Source organism: Cetorhinus maximus, chromosome 6 (genome assembly GCF_964194155.1).
Source record: "Cetorhinus maximus chromosome 6, sCetMax3.hap1.1, whole genome shotgun sequence".
Classification (NCBI taxonomy): Eukaryota; Metazoa; Chordata; class Chondrichthyes; order Lamniformes; family Cetorhinidae; genus Cetorhinus; species Cetorhinus maximus.
Window position 1 is genome coordinate 142,984,124 of NC_135884.1, and position 18,918 is coordinate 143,003,041.

The window sequence follows — 18,918 nt, forward strand, 5'->3', positions numbered from 1 at the left end:
CTCTGGCTCTACTTGGGCCAGGATTTTTAGGATGGCGGTGTTTCCTTCTGACTTTCTAGTTTGCTTTCTGTGAGAATAATTACATTTGATTGGTTGCCTACCCTCTTGCTGACATCCCAGTTGCTGCACCTCAAGACATCCCCTTGAGTTGCCACCAGATTTAGCTTGTCGTTCAGAAAGGGGAAACCACACCAAACAGATCGTTTGAACTTTGAGGATGGCTTTCTTTGAAGTCAGTGGTGAGTGTTTGCTGCTGATCAAAATATCCGGCCAATATTTACAAAGTTTGCTTGTGACATCCACTGGAAGCACAAAACTGTACCAAAGTTTACCTTTATTATATTGACAGGGCATCCAATTTGGAAATATTCAACCATTTCAATGGGTCTATTTGAGATGTTAAATAATGACTGGAGAAGAAGTTTGGGCATTGTTAAATACAACCGTATGACCTAGGATAAGAGCCCCAACAACAGGATGAACAGCAGTCAATCCATTCAGCCAATGAATTTCATATCATTTTATTGGGAGCAGCTTTTCCACAATATATAAATATATTAACACACATGAAAAATACAACTTCTAAGGCACCCAGAAAAGTGTTCATACACTAATTACAAAAGCAGTAGACAGTTTGTGTAGGTTTCTGTCTTACACAAGTTAGTCATCACACAGATCAGAATTACCTGGTAGTTTATAGAACATGTAGATAATATATCTTCAGTAAGAAAAAGGGTGCCCACACCAAAAACAGATTGCTAACAATTTTTAAATAAACACAGCCCCCATTTACTTACAAAAAGTCTTTTAAAACCCCATTGTGTTCTGCTGTGGGATAAATACATTTCACAAGTTTCTGACAAACACACAATTGAGCCCCGACAGGTTTCCATTGCATTACTGGTCCTCTTGATGAAGGACACTGTCGTCCGAAGTGTCCCATTTTCTTCACAAGTGACAGGGATTATCCAAAAGCTAAACTTCAGGTTTCCCAGTGGTAGATGCGCAATGATTTTCACACATCAAATGCTTTGTAACTTGAACAGAAAATACAGCTTGGCAAAAAATGTTCACAACATGAACAGCCTTTTTTTTTTAAAAATAGTGTGTTAAGGTTCAAACACAGCACAGATTTTTTTTTTAAAATAAGAATGGGGCAGTGTTTCATAAACATCAAAAACGATATATATTGGCACAAAGCATTGAGGTGACATAGGCAGTCAATGAAACCCTCAAAAACATCTATTTCGGGACAACAGACTCTCTAAAGAAGCATACCGCCAGGTTTTAAGTAATCATGTATAAAAGAAAGTTATCATTTGAAAAAATATATATTGTCTTGCAGATTTACCATATTTTTGTGATATGGTATGCCAAACTCATCCACATAGTAACAGAAGCAACTTGAGCAAAGATGAAAATCAAGTGTATGTATGTCTCCACGAACCAGCATACAGTCTATTCCATACTTACAAGGTGTAGATACCAGTGAATAGTTAGAAAAAAAAACACAGCAGTTTATAATGAACACGCTTCAGAGTGTTCAACCCCCTTTAACATGGCTTCCCATTTTGTTAGTAAATACTGTATTTGTGCCAGTACCCAATCATAGGTTTTCCTAACAGAGAAACACCCATGTATTTTTGCACAACTAAATTGAAACCAACAACTATTTAGTGAACCCTTTTCAATTAAGTGACATAAAACCCATATCTTCTTTGTAACATACTCCTCTGAGTCACTTAACAACAGCACATACACTGTGTCTGATTAGTGCATTTTTCTTTAAATAAATAAGAAATGAAAAAAAAACTCGCTACTATTTTAGAACATGGAATATGACTAACTGGCTTTGGACCGTGAACCGGTCACATGACAGCAGTCAACACCAGAAGGTAGGTTTTCATGGTATTTCGCATTGAAAAAGAGCGTTTCACACCAGAATATTCCTTCTGTACACATATATTTGGTATACAAACCCTGCTTGTATATTTTATGGTTCAAAATGGAGCTATACGCAATGGCATAAGACTGCAATCCCAATTAGCTCCTGCAATGGCCGACTTAGGTAGTTGGGATCCACTCAAAAATAAAATGGAGAAATAAACGTTCCCAATAAGATTCTCACCCAGGATCCCAAAAGTCCACAAGAAAAGTGTTGTGATCCATTAAACATTATTGTTCATTTAGTTGTAAGACATAATAAATACATAAAATCTTCTGTTGTGTGTCTAGAGTTTGAAATTTTTTGGAAAATAATTATTTAAAAAATTGCGAAATGAAAGCTCACAACTTTAACATTTTGTTTTCCTGCATGTCCTCCCGATAGTTCAGCACTCAGGTAACAATTGTAATGAAAATCTGCATCAACGAAAGGCTTTTATCTCTTGAAGCTACTTAAGCCCCGGTGAAAGAGTTGTCAATTTTCCCGATCGCCACCCACCCCGGGCCCTATCCCTGCTAACTAAATTGATAACAAAATGAGTCCAAACATACAACCGTGACATAACTCTTCCTTACCTCTGTTGTGGTTCAGGAGCAAAAGGATTATCTATGAATCATTCCTTTAAGTGTTATTCACAAGCACAACATTCTACATAAATTGGGTAAATAGGTCTAGTCAGTTTGAGATGGGACAATATTGGGAATTTTAAGACCAGCGATAAAACAAAATCACATGGCATAATTTGAATATGAGCATCAAAATAGTTGAAAATGCATGCAGAGATGTTGCATCCAATATATACCCACTCAGGCAGATTTCACTGAACACGTCAGCGCTCATCATGTTATCAAAGACATCTGATGGCCAGTTTGTCAAGCTAGTAGCAGCTAAACCCAACTGCTGAAGCACTAGACTTCTTAAGATCAGTGATTAAGTCCATCAACTCCCTTCGCAGACACTGGAATAATGGACAGTAGTTTCAAGTCTTACAGTGGCTTCAGACCTCATAGATTTTTTCCTGCAAGTAGCTAAACAAAGAATCTAGTCCTTTAGAGGAACTCCACAGCTGCTTCAACATCTGGCATTCCCTTTCATTCACCTGTTCCAGGGCAGTTTTGAGGAAGCTACGCACCAGACATTTTGATTCTTCGAGTACCTAAAGGTGAGAAAAAACAGAATAAACAAAGATAAAAAATGCACCTTTCCTTAATGACCAAAGCCAAAAAAAAACAACCTTGAGAAATAAATAACAAAAGAGGTAGATTTTCGTCTTGTTGCCCAGGTGTAAAACTGGCATGGCAGATCGTCTGATTTTCATCAGGCAGTTTATCCACAACCTAGGACCTTAAAGCATTGTGCCAGCAAACTAATCCCGGTTGCAGAATGTTCCTGCTACATGGGCTGTTTCCACAAGTCTAGTATTTCTAAAAGTTGAAATGACTCCATTTGGAGGTCACCCTCATTACTTACCGGTAGGGCCAATTCCTTCTCATAGTTCAGCTCTACAGCTGCTAAATTTAATCATGCAAGATTAACACATTTTCTTTTACAAAATTGGAACACATTTCCTCAAATAAAGCTTCAGTCTATACCACACAAAACCTCATAAAGACAGCCAATTTCTAACCACAAGAGCTGCACCCATTTAGGCAATATCAGATCGTTAAGGATTAGATCGCTGAAGAACCATCTGATTAGCTACCGCTAAACTGTGAGACACCCAACAACATTATTTGAAAATGTTAATTGCATCTCTTTCACAAAAACTCTGGTGTTTGATGTGACTATAAATCTAAGATATTATTTTGTTTGCCTTCTAATCCCTTTCCAGCTACGTAGGTCCTGGGATCAAAGCCTCGTCTGCTCCCAGATAGTCACAATACTAGTGCAGAGTCAGCATTACAAGGTATGAATCAACCACCTGGTGAGGGCATCCATCCAATTTACCAGCTGATATGTTACATTGTGCATTAATTTATCTAAAGTTATCAACATACACTTCGTTTTATGGAGTTGAGAGGAAGAAGGCATGCACCTACAGTAACAATATTCCCACAGCAACATGATATTCTGATAACCCTTTCTATTCAAACTTTTCTTCATACATCATCACACTGTTGAGATATGGAATATCTACAGGCCATGCACATCTGCAAGTGGTGGAAGTAGTTAGATTGTGACTCTATCACCGATCTTTCAGCAGCAAAGTTTGACATATTCACCCTTCTCTTGATTGTCTTTAAAATATATATAGTCATCAGTTTCCCCCAAAGATAGGTCAATCTGCTGTGGATGACTTGTTGATCTTGATAATTCAGTATCTTGTTAGGAGGAACATCAAGACAAAAGTGCAAATGAACAAAGTCCACCTTCTAGACCAATCTCTCATGTCCAACTGGTGTCAGTTTTGGCTGTGAACCTGGCTATTATTCCTCGAGCTATCATGGATTGTTTGGTGATATCCCAAGTACAGATAGAGTCTGGGATCTCCTTAAGTGTAAGAAAAAAGCTGGAAAGATTCTACACACATGCCCTGATGAGATATTCCTGAAACCAGAGGGTGAACAGGACATTGTGTTCAAAACAAAAATAGAAATACCTGGAAAAACTCAGCAGGTCTGGCAGCATCGGCGGAGAAGAGCAAAGTTGACGTTTCGAGTCCTCATGACCCTTCAACAGAACTAAGTAGAAATAGGAAGGGTGAAATATAAGCTGGTTTAATGGGGGGGGGGGGGGCAGAAGTTGGGACAAGCAAGCAGTGAAAGGAGGAGATAACCAAAAGATGTCACAGACAAAAGCACAAAAGAATGTGCTAATTAAAGATTGGAGAGCAGGACAAGCAAGGTAGCTCTAGTGGGGGTGGGGTGAAATAAACCATGGGTGGAATACATTTAAAAATAATGGAAATAGGTGGGAAAAGAAAAATCTATATAAATTATTGGAAAAAACAAAAGGGAGGGGAAGAAACGGACATTGTGTTCTGTTGGTCCCATGGCTAAGTACCTCTAGAGAAAGCCTCCAATGCTCCCTTGAGGAAAAGTTCCTCAGGAAGATTGGAGGGGGCGCTGGCTTAGGAGGGGAGCAAGATTGGAGAAAATCCTAGAACATTTCAAGAAACTCCAGCAAAACCTGAAAGCCACCTTGTGAACGATCCCTTCAAAAGGGAGCAGTAACCAATGATAAATGGAAGTCTGTTAGGTTAGAACTTTTATTAAGCACACTCTTAACATGCAGGGGATTTTAAGAGAGGATCCTTGTTCCATGAAATTTCTTTAGAACCATAACTTGCTGTGTTCCAACAGTCATATCATCTTATTTATACTTAATACAGATGGTTAATAAGCTCAACAACCACCCTGTGGTTGCTACTCTGGCAATTCCTCAAGTTTAACATTCTAGTCCTTATTTTCAAATTCCTCCAGTGCCTTACTCTGTTTCTGTAATCTCCTCCCACCTTACAATCCTCTGAAATTTCTGCGCTCCTCCAATGTTGGCCTCTTACACATCCCTGATTTTAATCACTCTCCCATTGGTGGCTGTGCCATCAGTGGCCTTAGCCTGATGCTCTGGAATTCTCTCCCTAAACTTCTCCCTCCTCTTTCAAGACGCTGCTTGAAGCCTACGTCTTTGACAAAGCTTCCTGTTACCTGTCCTAGTATCTCCTTATGTGCCTCAAGCTTCGTTCAGCAACATTCCTGTCAAGTGTCTTGGGATGTTTTCCGTCTGTATAAATGCATGTTGTTGTTGTTGTTGTTACTTCACTGGAGCTTCAAGTTCTTCTCCATTAAAGGTTTTTTCACATCTACTTCAAATTCTCCTGATACCTTAGTTGGTAATTATAAAAAGTCAGAATATAATATTAACCAGAAGGCCCCATATTTGATTACCATTCTGTGCTGAGATAGATGATCTTGTCCAAGGTATAGTTAGGGAAGAGTACAATTTGTCCCAGGGCTCCTGCTGTTAGGAAGGTCAGAGACTGGCTCAGGCTCCTGGCCCTGATCACTATCTAGTGGTCTATTGTGAGGGGTTTTCAAGGCAGGTACAAGATCAGGGTTAACTCTGCCACTCTCCATTGTGCCAACACTCACATCATAGGTGCCCACATAAAGAATGGCCTCTTGCTTGAGATACCTGGAGCTGATGTGCAGCTGATGTGATCCCTCCCAACAAGTTGCAGTGCCTCCGGGAGAAGAGGCAGATCATTAAAAATTGGATGGAAAAAGTAAGCAAATGTTCATTTAAATTTTTTTTTATGGGATGTGGCCATCGATGTCAAGGCCAGCATTTGTTGCTCATTGCCCTTGAACTAAGTGGCTTACTAAGCCTTTCAGAGGGCAGTTAAGAGTCAACTGCATTGACGTGGCTCTGCAGTCACATGTAGGCCAGGCCAGATAAGGATGGCAGATTTCATTCCCTAAAGGGCATGCAGCTTTCCAACACATTCATAGATGAAAAATACAAGAAGTGCCCCCCTGGGATGTCAGGGTTTAGAATCTGATCAGTGTCCATGGATAGAGGAGAATATTGGGAGGAAAACAAATGATTTTCTCCAGACACTTGAATATGTTCCTCCGGAGACATGGCCTTGCATCCTAGAATTCCTAGGAACGTATATTCTTGCTCATGTTCTTGAGAAAAATATTTCGTGATCAAAGGGCTCCAATCACAAAGTGGATCCATCATTTTTGATCCTGTTGCACAGATTCCACTGCTTGTAAATATTATCAGATGTTCTTGTCTAAAATATATCACATTTTGATATTTCTCAAGAGATTACAATCCTGAAAATCTTTCCAGCGCTGAATAGATTGGGGGCTCAATGAAGATATCATTTCATTGACATCTCTTTTCTATATTCTTGCACATTACACCAAAAAGACTAAAGGTGTAGATGGATCTGCACACACTTTCATACAATTTTACAATAGCGCAATAAATACTCCCATCACCGAGCACTGTACTGCCCAATATACAACTATTGGTGGTTATGAACAGGCAGGCTTACAGAATATGAAAACTGATGCTGTGCAATCATTTCAAGAGCCGCTGTCAGAGAAATATGCTCTCAGTAAGGAGGCAATCTGCAAACCTTTACTCCTTTCAGTGATCCAGTCCTTCATGTAAGCCCACAACATCAAATCAGCCTACTTAAAGATATTGTTTTGGGCATTGATGCAGATTACTCCTGAGTGACAAGAACAAATGAGTAAGGTGATTAGATGTCTTGCCCTTCGTTGCCTTCTTCCCTGGCCTCTGAAAGTACTTTGTCCTTCATAAGTGTCACATCTACTTTCTCACTCTTTCCAGTTCTTAAATATTGAGTGTGTGCCTATTAACTGACTTCCAAAAGTGCCTGTGTAGCCATTATATTGTCTCAGTGATGCAGTATATGGGATTGGTGGAACACCATGCAACTTCAGGGAAAACAGCCAACTTTAAGACGAGCACAATCAAAGTGATTTTCCTTGGCTAGAGGCTGCAATTGTCCCAAGACATGTGAGGAACAAACAAATTCACGTTTACAAATGTCTGCTATATGAGCGTGTGCACATGACAACCATGTGAAAGTATATCCTAAATTGTGTATATACATAACGTATGTGGAGATAAATTACCCTGGATACATGACTGGGACTGCAGGAAGTACAAAGCCAGTCTGCTTTTTATCTCTACAGAATCTGGGGCAATAGAATGTAGGGCAAGAGAAGCTTGGAGTGAATTAGTTTTTACATCCCAGCAACCTTCAGCGCTCATCTGAAATTCAAGTGAATGGGTTTTAGAATTTGATAATCATAATTCGAAACAAGGCATGAAAATCTAGAAGTAAAGCATCGCCTTGCAAGAGATTTATAAAAGTTCATTACAGTCTAGCATAAACCACAATTCGGTCAGAAGTTGTTTGGGAAATTTTCAGAAGTTTTGAGTTAAAGACTATCCATTTTTGACTGATGTGTTCCTGCAAGGCTAGTGATTGTGGTCGGTTCTATTTACATCAAACTTATTTCGTGAGGTGTCATCATTTTTGTCACATTTCAAACAGGCAATGTGACAAATAATTCATGGCTCATTGCAACAGTGGATGTCAGCTTTATTAAGTTAAATTGCAGATGTATTATCATGTTCATGTATGTTGTAATCTTTTATTACAATCCTGCTTTTTCAAATACACATTGATTTCAGTTGATTTTTGCGCTGAATGCCCTTCACCGTGCATCAATCGATAAATTGAATTCAAAGTAAAAAGGATACTTCAGAGGTAGTTACAAGGTTGTAACGTAAAGGGAGGGAATTGGCTAATTCACATTGTAAATGTCAAAGTGTATCCAGCCTGTCTTATTAAGGTAATCTAATCTCTGTTCCAGCCTTGACCTTCATGATTGTGGCCTATCTCTACTCTGGTTGGCCAGGTAACGCAGCTAATCTACAAGACTTTCAACTCACCTCTAATCCTAACTCTTATATCGTGTTGGTTTCCTTGTGGCCGGGTGCCTTTTCTTCAATGTGCTGCCCTGTAACTGAACCAGCCCACTGTAAACCAGCCAGTTGTAACTACGCATGTCCACTATAAGCCAGCCAACTGGTACAGCTTTTGAGAATGCTTTGCTGATTTTACTCTCTTGATACTTGTATCTGTCCCAAAAGAAGCAGCTTGAAAAAAAAAATTATTCTTTCATGGGATGTGGATGTGGAGCTGATGTGATTCCTCCCAACAAGTTGCAACACCTTCGGGAGAAGGGGCGAATCATTAAAAATTGGCAAGGCCAGGCCAGCATTTATTGCCCATCCCTAACTGCCCTTGAACTGAGTGGATTGCTAGGCTATTTAAGAGGGCAGTTAAGAGTCAACCACTTGGCTGTGGATCTGGATTCAAAAGTAGGCCAGACCAGGTAAAGATGCCAGATTTCCCTGAAGGACAAGGTAGGTTTTTACGACAAGTGATGGTAGTTTCACGATCCCCAACCATCTTTATAATCCCAGATAATCCCAACGGACAGTATCAAAATTAAAGAAAAAGCATATAATTGCGCAAAGATGGGTGGCAGGTCAGAAGATTGGACAGAATATGAAGAACAGCAAAGAATGACAAAAGGATTAATAACGAGGGAAAAATTAGAGTACGAGAGAAAGCTAACTGGAAATATAAAAAAGATAGTAAGAGTTTCTATAGATATTTAAATAAGAAAAGAGTTAACAAAGTGAGTGTTGGTCCTACAGAAAGTGAGCTTGGGGGAATAATAATGGAAAGTAAGGAGATGGCAGATGAATTGAACAGGTATTTTGCATCGGTTTTCACTATAGTGGATATGGGTAACATCCCAGAAAAGGCTGTAAATCAGGAACAGGATTTTGCCCTTTGCGGGGGTGCTCAGCGGGGGCAGTCGGGAAGCAGCCCGTGATCAGCTCTACACCATGATTTCACGCTGGTGAACCAATTAAGGCCTACCCAGCGTGGAATGCGAGCGGCAGCGCTGAGCGCTGTCTGTGCGGGAGGAGGGTGGGCCTAGTGTGATCTTCGTGCCTGAGCATAAAAGAGCACTTCAATCACCCTGAGGCAGCTCTGTGCCTCAGGGAGGTGAAGCGCTGTTTAAAAAAAAAAGGAAATAAAATTGTCATAAAACATGTCCCCTCTGTCACATGAGCTGGGGCATGTTTTAATTCAAAAACAGATTTTTTATTTGATATTTATTTGCTTTAGGAAACCTCATTCCGCCCGTGGATGAGGTTTCCTAAAAAATGTAAAGGCCGCTTGGCCTTTTTGCCTGGCCGCCAACCGTTAGGTTAGACGGGCAGCGTAAATTTGACTTTAGTTAGCCTCTTAATGGCCTTAACAGGCCTTTCAATTGTCGGCGGGCGCACTCCGAACGAAATATCGCGAGACTGCGCGATGACGTCGGGACGCTCGCCTGACGTCATTTTACGCTCGGGCGTGTCTGCGCCGCGCCCACATGCCGAGCGTAATATTCTTCCCCAAGAAATGGGAGGAACTCAGGAAAATTACAATCATCAGAGAAGTGGCATTGAGCAAACTGTTGGGAGCTGCGGGCTGACAGGTGCCCGGGTCTTCATCCTAGGGTCTTGAAAGAAGTGGCTAGTGAAACAGTTGATGCGTTGGTTTTAATTTTCTAAAATTCCCCAGATTCGAGGAAGGTTCCATTAGGTTGGGAAATAGCAAATGTAACTCATTTATTCAAAAAGAGAGACAGACAGGAAGCAGGAAACTACGGGTCAGTTAGCCTCACATCTGTCATTGGGAAAACGTTAGAAGCTATTATTAAAGATGTTATGTCAGGGCACTTAGAAAAGTTTAGGGCAATCAGGCAGAGGTTTTGTGAAAGGGAAATCATGTTTATCCAATTAATTGGAGTTCTTTGAAGGAGTCACATGTGCTGTGGATAAAGGGGATGCACAGAAGGCATTTGATAAAGTGCCACATCAAAAGTTATTGTGGAAAATAAAAGCTCACAGTGTAGGGGCTAACATATTGGCATGGATAGAAGATTGGCTAGCTAACAGGGAACAAAGGGTAGGCATAAATGGTTCGTTTTCTGGTTAGTGGGATGTAATGAGTGGCCAGAGGGATCAGTGCTGGGGCCTCAATTGTTACAATTTATATAAATGACTCGGATGAAGGGACGGAAGGGATGGTGGCTAAATTTGCTGACGACACAAAGATAGGTAGAAAAGTAGAAAGTCCCGGAAGATTGGAGGGTGACAAATGTAACCTCACTATTTAAAAAGGGAGGGAGAAAACAGTGAATTACAGACTGGTTAGCCTAACATCAGTAGTAGGGAACATGCTAGCGTCTATTATAAAGCATGTGATAACAGGACACTTAGAAATATCAACGGGATTAGACAAAGTCAACATGGATTTATGAAAGGGAAATCATGTTTGACAAACCTACTGGAGTTTTTTGAGGACCTAACTAGCAGGTTGGATAAGGGAGAATCAGTGGATGTGGTGTATTTGGATTTTCAGAAAGCTTTTGATAAGGTCCCACATAAGAGTTAGCACATGGGATTGAGGGTAATATACTGGTATGGATTGAGAATTGGTTAGCAGACAGGAAACAGGCAGTAGGAATAGATGGGTCTTTTTCGGAGTGGCAGGCGGTGACTAGTGGAGTACCACAGGGATCAGTGCTTGGGCCCCACCTATTCACAATATATATCAATGATTTGGGTGAATCAAATGTAATATTTCCAAGTTTGCTGATGACACAAAACTTGATGGGAATGTGAGTGATGAGGAGGGTGTTAAGAGGCTTCAAGGCGATTTAGACAGGTTGAGCGAGTGGACAAATACATGGCAGATGAAGTAAAATGTGGATAAGTGTGAAGTTATCCACTTCGGTAGGAAAAACAGAATGGCAGAGTATTATTTAAATGGTGATAGATTGGGAAATGTTGATGTACAAAGGGACCTGGGTGTCCTTGTACACCAATCACTGAAAGCAAGCATGAAGGTGCAGCAAGCAGTTAAGAAGGCAAATGGTATGTTGGTCTTCATTGCGAGAGGACTTGAGTACAGGAGCAAGGATGTCTTACTGCAGCTGTACAGGGCCTTGGTGAGACCACACCTGGAGTATTGTGTGCAGTTTTGGTCTTCTTACTTAAGAAAGGATATACTTGTTGTAGAGGGAGTGCAGCAAAGGTTTACCAGACTGATTCCTGGGATGGCAGGATTGTCGTATGAGGAGAGATTGGGCCGACTAGGCCTGGATTCACTGGAGTTTAGAAGAATGAGAGGGGATCTCATTGAACCGTATACAATTCTGAGAGGGATGGACAGTGTGATGACTGTCACTTTCAGGTCAGTTCAACTGAGTAGAGGTCATGTGATTTCTTCAACCAATGTGTGGCTGGCACGGGGGAATAAATTCTAGGGAGGGGTTTCCTAGGAAAAGAAAATGGATGTATGACGGGCTGGCTGGATACAAGCAGCCACGGAAGCTCTCGCGTAAATAAAGTTCGTTTTGTTTGACTAGGAAGCTTCCCAGGGCGTGTTGCTACAGACAGACTGGATGCAGGGATGATATTTCCTCTGGCTGGGGGGATCTAGAACAAGGGGTCGCAGTCTCAGGAAACAGGGTAGACAGTTTAGGACTGGAGATGAGGAGAAACTTCTTAACTCAGAGGGTAGCGAACCTATGGAATTCTCTACTACAGAAGGCTGTGGAGATCAAGACACTGAATATAATTAAGAAGGAAATAGATGGATTTCTGGACTCTGAAGGCATCAAGGGGTATGGGGAGAGCGCAGGAGTAAGGCGTTGAGATAGAGGATCAGCCATGACCATGTTGAATGGCAGAGCAGGCTCGAAGGGCCGAATACCTATCCCTGCTCCTATTTTCTATGTTTCTAAGAGGATGTAGGAGGCTACAAAGTGACATAGACAGGTCAAGTGAGTAGGCAAAGATCTGGCAAATGGGACATAATGTGGGAAAGTGTGAAATTGTCCATTTTGGCAGGAAGAATAAAAAAGCATATAATCTAAATGGTGAGAGATTGCAGAGCTCTGAGGTTCAGGGGGATCTGTGTGTCCTAGTGCATGAATCACAAAAGGCTAGTATGCAGGTACAATGAGTAATTAGGAAAGCTAATAGAATGTTATTGTTTATTGTGAGGGGAATTGAGTACAAAAGTAGGGAGGTTATGCTTCAGTTGTACAGGATACTGGTGAGACCACATCTGGAGTACGCTGTACAGTACTGGTCTCCTTATTTGAGGAAAAATGTAAATGCGTTAGAAGCAATTCAGAGAAGGTTTACTAGACTAATACCAGGAATGGGCGGGTTGTCTTATGAGGAAAGGTTGAACAGGTTAGGCTTGTATCCACTGGAGTTCAGAAGAGTAAGAGGTGACTTGATTGAAACCTTTAAGATCCTGAGGGGTCTTGACAGGGTGGATGTGGAGAGGATGTTTCCGCTTGTGGGAGGATCTGGATCTAGGGGTCACTGTTTAAAAATAAGGAGTCGCTCATTTAAGACAGAGATGAGGAGAAATTTTTTCTCTCAGAGGGTCGTGAGTCTTTGGAACTCTCTTCCTCAAAAGGCGATGGAAGCAGAGTCTTTGAATATTTTTAAGGCAGAGCTAGATAGATTCTTGATTAACAAGGGGGTGAAAGGTTATCGGGGGTAAGCAGGAGGTTACGATCAGATCAGCCATGACCTTATTGAATGGCGGAGCAGGCTTAAGGTGTCAAGTGGCCTACTCCTGCTCCATGTTTGTATTTAATTAACTGAATTTAAATTAAATTCCACCAGCTACAATGAACCCAAGTCCCCAGAGCAATAGTCTGGGCCTCTGGATTACCAGTCCAGTGACATTACCATTATGCAACCATCACCCCCTTATCTTATATTAGCTGCATGAAAGCTTTCATAATTCAGACTAACCTTTCTGCAAGATGTGGAAGCTTGGAAGATGCTGTTGAAGAAGTTGCTGCAGTGCAGATGATACACAATACGGTGCTATGGCGGTAGCGAAGGGAGTGAATGTTTAAAGTGTTGGATGGGGCACCAGTGAAGTGGCTGGCTTTGATCCGAATCATGTGGAGCTTCTTGAGTGTGGTGGGAGCTGCACTCATCCACGCGAGTGGAGAGTGTTCCATCACACTCCTGACTTGTGCCTTGTAGCTGGTGAACAAGCTTTGGGGAGTCAGGCAGATCAACATCAAGATTCATCCCTGTTAGGTCTTTCATTCTCCACTGCTCTGGACTCCAACCTCAGCTCTGGTCCGGGCAGTCCTTCGAGTGTGTGCCTCTGAAACCACTCCTGATCTATGCAGTTCTCTCAATTCTTAGATTTTTTTTTCACACTGCCACTTTATTTCCTGCACACTGGTATTTCTAACATTAAATAAACTGCTGCTGACTTACAAATTACCCAGAATCTTAAATTCTTTTCCAACTCTTGATTGCTCGTCCACTTTGCATTATGGCATTTCCTGGTGATCTCGATGTCTGTGTTACGTCCTTCTCTTGAATGAGTTTGGTGAATTGCCTGTCATTGCCTCGAATAGCTTGAAAGCCCTTGACACAGAGCTCAGCACCATGTGCTTCGAGACATGTTATCACTGCACGTTTGCCTTCCACAGTGTTGGTAAATGGCTATCTAGTTGCCCCTCTGGTTCTTTAATCTGGAATTTAGTTGATGGAACATTATCTAACTTTTGGCCCCCTTAACGATATTCTCCTTCCCATTCATATCCAGGATCTTCCCCATTCATCCTCAAAACGTATCCACTCACTTGACGGTGATTCCACTCAGCATTCAGGTTGCACTCCCTCCATTCACAATACTTTCATCTTGCAGAAGCAGTGGCCGAACTGCTACATTTTCATCTCAAACTATGTTTGGGGCGGGGGGGTTGGGGGGAACAAAAATTCTGTTTATTTAAATTGTTTAAAAACGTTTCTTATCATCTCTTGTAAAGCTACCCAGCAGCTCATACTTCTTACCTTTACTGGACCGACTATTGACCTTTCTCAGCTATTGACCTTCTTGGCTTTTTATCTTAGTAAACTTCAAAAGCGACCCCCATGTCTCCTCTGCTGCTAACTCTGCATCCGAGAAGCTCAACATCCTGCACCTTTCGAAACATTTCCTTTCACTTCAACATTCTCAATGCTGTATGAATTCTCAATGCCCTCAGTCCTTCCGAGACCTGCGTACTGTTTCCAAACATGGGGAGATTTTTCTAATGCTTTTCTCGGGAGAGGGCAGGTAAAAAGCAGCGAGCTCACACCTTTCGCCCACAGAACCTTACGTCTGTGAGACTTCGAATTTCCAGGCATCTCCCTTGAATTAAAAAATCTTCAGACCATTAAATCTTTAGCGTGGTGTGACCCAACTGTTACTTCCAGAGTAACCGGATGGCCTCTTCTACTAGCCGTGGCTCCGTGGTTAGTGTTCTCACCTCACCTCCGAGACACAAAGGTTCCAGGCTCAAGTCCCACTCCAGGAGCTGAGCACAAAAATCACGGCCGAGACTCTAGTGCAGGTCTGGGAGGTCGCCGCTGCTTCTTTCGGATGAGACGTTAAACCGATGCCCCGTGTGCCTGCTGGGGTGGATGGCACTATTTCGAGGAGGGATTCCAGGGCAGTACTTCTCCCTCAATTATCATCAGAAAAACAGATTATCTGATCGTTCTCACATTGCTGTTTGTGGGAGTTTGCTGTGTGCAAACTGGCTGCTGCCACATTTCCTACATTACAACAGTGACTACATTTGAATAAAGTATTTCATCCACTGTAACGACGAGTTCAGTGGTCGTGCAAAAACGCTATATTAATGAGGGCCTTTCTTTGTTTAAGTCTTTTTCACAACTCCTCATCGCTATTCAGTGATTCCCTGCTGTACAGATTTTAAATGATGACAAGAGTTGACTTGGCTCTAGTACTACCTAATGGTTGAACTGAATCCAACACACAGGATCGGAATGACGAAGGAAAAGTGGCCTGTTTAATGAGCTGTGGGAGCTTGGAGGGTGAGTCAGTAAAGGAGGGGAGAGGGTGGGGAGGAAATTCAACAGCATAAGTACCATCCTGGTTCAGTGGCAGCGCTCTCACCAGTGAGTCAGAAGGCTATGGGTTCAAGTCACATTTAAACACACCATTTAGTCTGACATTTCAATGCCCAACTGAGGGAGTGCTGCGCTATTGAAGGTGCCACCTTTCATACGAAATGCTGAGAAGTCCAGCCTGCCTCTTCGGGTGAACTCAAGGGATCCCATGGTATGAATCATGCTTGAGTAGGAGTTACTCTAAAGCTGGGATTTTCCGGTCCCGCCAAAATTTTCCGCCGAACGTCAATGGACTTTTTGCCGGTCCACCAAATTTTCCGTCCCACCAGCGACGAGTCCCGTCATGGGAAGGATCAGAAAATCTCGGCCTAAGTGGCTTAGCTGACATTTATTCCCCGATTGATACCACCTTAACCAGACAACTTCATTTGCCTCAGTGCTGTTTTATTGGATCTTTCTGTGGGCTAACTGGTTGCTGTGTTTGTCCACATAACAACAGTAAAAGGCCCTTAATAAATATTACCTTCTTTGGCCAAGAGCCGCTTTGAACACAGGGGAAAATTAGAATTCACTAACACGCTGACAGCTTCAGGTTCAGGGGACCCTAACCACCACCTCTTGACATTGCTGGATCCCCCACTATCAACATCCTGGGGGTTACCATTGACCGGAAACTGAACTGGACTAGTCATATAAATACTGTGGCTACAAGAGCAGGTCAGAGGCTAGGAATCCTGCTACGAGTAACTCACCACCTGGCTCCCCAAAGCCTGTCCACAAGGCACATGTCAGGAGTGTGATGGAATACTTCCTACTTGCCTGGATGAGTGCAGCTCCCACAACACTCATGAAGCTTGACACCATCCAGGACAAAGCAGCCAGCTTGATTGGCACCCCTTCCACAAACATTCGCTCCCTCCACCGCTGACAAACAGTAGCAGCAGTGTGTACCACCTACAAGATGCACTGCAGGAACTCACTGAGGCTCCTTAGACAGCACCTTCCAAACCCACTACCATCTAGAAGGACAAGGGCAGCAGACACATGGTAACACCACCACCTGGAAGTTCCCCTCCAAGTCACTCACCATCCTGACTTGGAAATATATCACCGTTCCTTCACTGTCGCTGGGTCAAAATCCTGCAACTCTCTTCTTAACTGCAGTGTGGGTGTACCTACACCACATGGACTGTAGCAGTTCAAGAAGGCAGCTCACCACCACCTTCTCCAGGGAATCGGCAATAAATGTTCGCCCAGCCAGTGACGCCCACATCCCATGGACGAATTGAAAAAAAACCTTCAGCTCTTGTTTGGCATATCAATGAGATCCTGTTACTTACAGTTAGCTTTTTAAAAAAAAAAATTACATTCATATTATGAGATCTGCGTCCTTGAATCTGTGAACAAGAATCATCTTGGGTTTGTAAAATGAAATTTACTCAAATGCACCCCGCTCGCAAACATCTTAAGCTATAAAACTAGTTGTAAGTGATCAGTAAACTTGCCATTGCGCTGCACGACGCCATTTCCTTCACTCGCAACATAACTTCTTGACTAAATGTTGTTGGCCAGAAGACCTGAGATACAAGTCCCCTACTGCATGCTTCTTGTGCCGTTAATTTTCTCCCGCAAAACAGCATTTCGTTTGCCTGGAAGATGAAAAAACATTCTCATTAATTGTTTTTCCACAGTATTCCCTAGTTAGAAAAAAACGCCTTCAGTGTTTTCATGAAATGCACCAACTTCAGTAAGACACAGCAAATGCTAAGTAGTCTTAAACTGTGCTATAATAAATGCGCTGGTTAGTCAGCGAGTCTTGGGTTAAAAAAATACCTCGAATATTCGCAATCCAAAAACAGGAGTAGAAAGAAATCCACAACTGCTCAATCCCAATTTGAAATATTTTGGGTGTAATCCTTTACCCAAACCTAGTATTTCCTTCCCTTCAATCCTGAAGGCATTGGCCACCTGCTGCAATATGGTTTCTTGGAGGCCAATACTTGATTCAAATGGCCATAACACATGCATGCTTGGCACATGTCTTCCTGTTGTTTTACAGTGGCACAGAGGCATCACAGCTGGATAACACCAATGTGAATTTTTCCCTCCCAATGCCAAGGGTCTGAAGTGAATCTTAACGCTCCTCCTGCAGTCCCATCTGAGACTGATTACCTCAGTACAGGCAACAGAATAGGACCCTGGACCTTTCTGGTCTGCATGGCTCAGCTACTCACCAGATAAACCTGTGGAGCCACTGGGACGCTTCATGTACCTAGCTTCTCCTTGTAAAGTTTCTACAGCACTGGAGAAGCCCTGTACCAGTAAAAGTGCTACACTATCAGTATGGAGATTGGAGGGGTCTGGAGGAGAAGGAAAACAGGCAGAGGGGCAAGTTGCAGCCAGTCAGGACACTGTTCCGGCCGACAGATTTTGCATTCTACTGGTACTTGCCCCTGCCTCATTATACACTTGGGCTAATTAGCTCTGTGTTATTAGCTGGGTATTAATATGCACAAGACTGGTGCTATAAGTGTCAACTGTGGCTCCGTTGGTAGTACCCTTGTCAATGACTTCAGAAGGCTGTAGGTCCAAGCCCCACTCTGTGGACCTGAACATAAAATTTAGGCTGAAGGAGTGCTGCATTGTCAGGAAGTTAAGCCTTTTGCATCAGACCTCAAATCAAAGCAACATCTGTCCCCCAGGTGGACATAAAAGTTCCCATGACACTATTTATTTTGAAGAAGAACAACGAGTTATCCCTGGAGTCTTGGCCAATATTTATACCTCAAACAATATCCCTATCTGGTCATTGTGGGAGCTTGCTATGTGCAAACTGGTCCCTGTGTTTCCCCACACTGCAGCAGCCACCACACTTCGAAAGTACTCCATTAGCTCTACAAGCACTTTGGTATATTCTGAGGTTGCGAAAGGTGCTATATAAATGCAAGTCATTCTTTCTTTTATCTTGAGACATGCAGATTGTAAATTAGATTTCTCCTTCAATTTTCCAGTCTAACACAACAGGAAACGTCTGTAGCTGTAAAGCTACTTAAGTAACACGGCCTAAAGATTTGAGGCAACGAATACAAACTTTATGGAAGCACTTCCTTGCGGTGTACAACTTCAGCTGCTAATAGCACTCTGTACACAACCGTTTTTAACAAATTTAGGGTCTTGCCGTAGCTATTCAGTTGTAGCTATGGTTCCTATAAAATGTCTCTGTGCCCTATATTTTGAGGTGTGCCTGTAGTGTGTTCAATATCTGACAATACAACGGTATAACCCAGCCATGCAACAATATTATCTCCTAGTGATCTGAACTAGATATTTGTATCTTTTGTTTTTTCAGTCTCTGCGAGGGCAGGATGAGTCACCAAGATACAAATAAGCAGTTCTGACTGAATTCATTTATTTCGATCAATAACGATTCCTCTTTACCT

At 42.2% G+C, this 18,918-nt stretch overlaps 1 protein-coding gene across 1 annotated transcript in view; it reads right to left on the minus strand.

Moving 5' to 3' along the window:
- Positions 1-505: 505 nt before the first annotated feature.
- The window catches only part of LOC144682213 (chromodomain Y-like protein 2), a 138,748-nt gene continuing 120,335 nt past the window's right edge, over positions 506-18,918 (minus strand). Inside the window, exons 6-7 of the mRNA XM_078544623.1 lie at positions 16,984-17,127; positions 506-3,101 (exon numbers count right to left, since the gene is read on the minus strand). Of these exons, the coding sequence (XP_078400749.1) occupies positions 2,943-3,101; positions 16,984-17,127 (303 nt within the window). The 3' untranslated portion in view covers positions 506-2,942. The remainder of the gene's footprint in view (positions 3,102-16,983; positions 17,128-18,918) is intronic.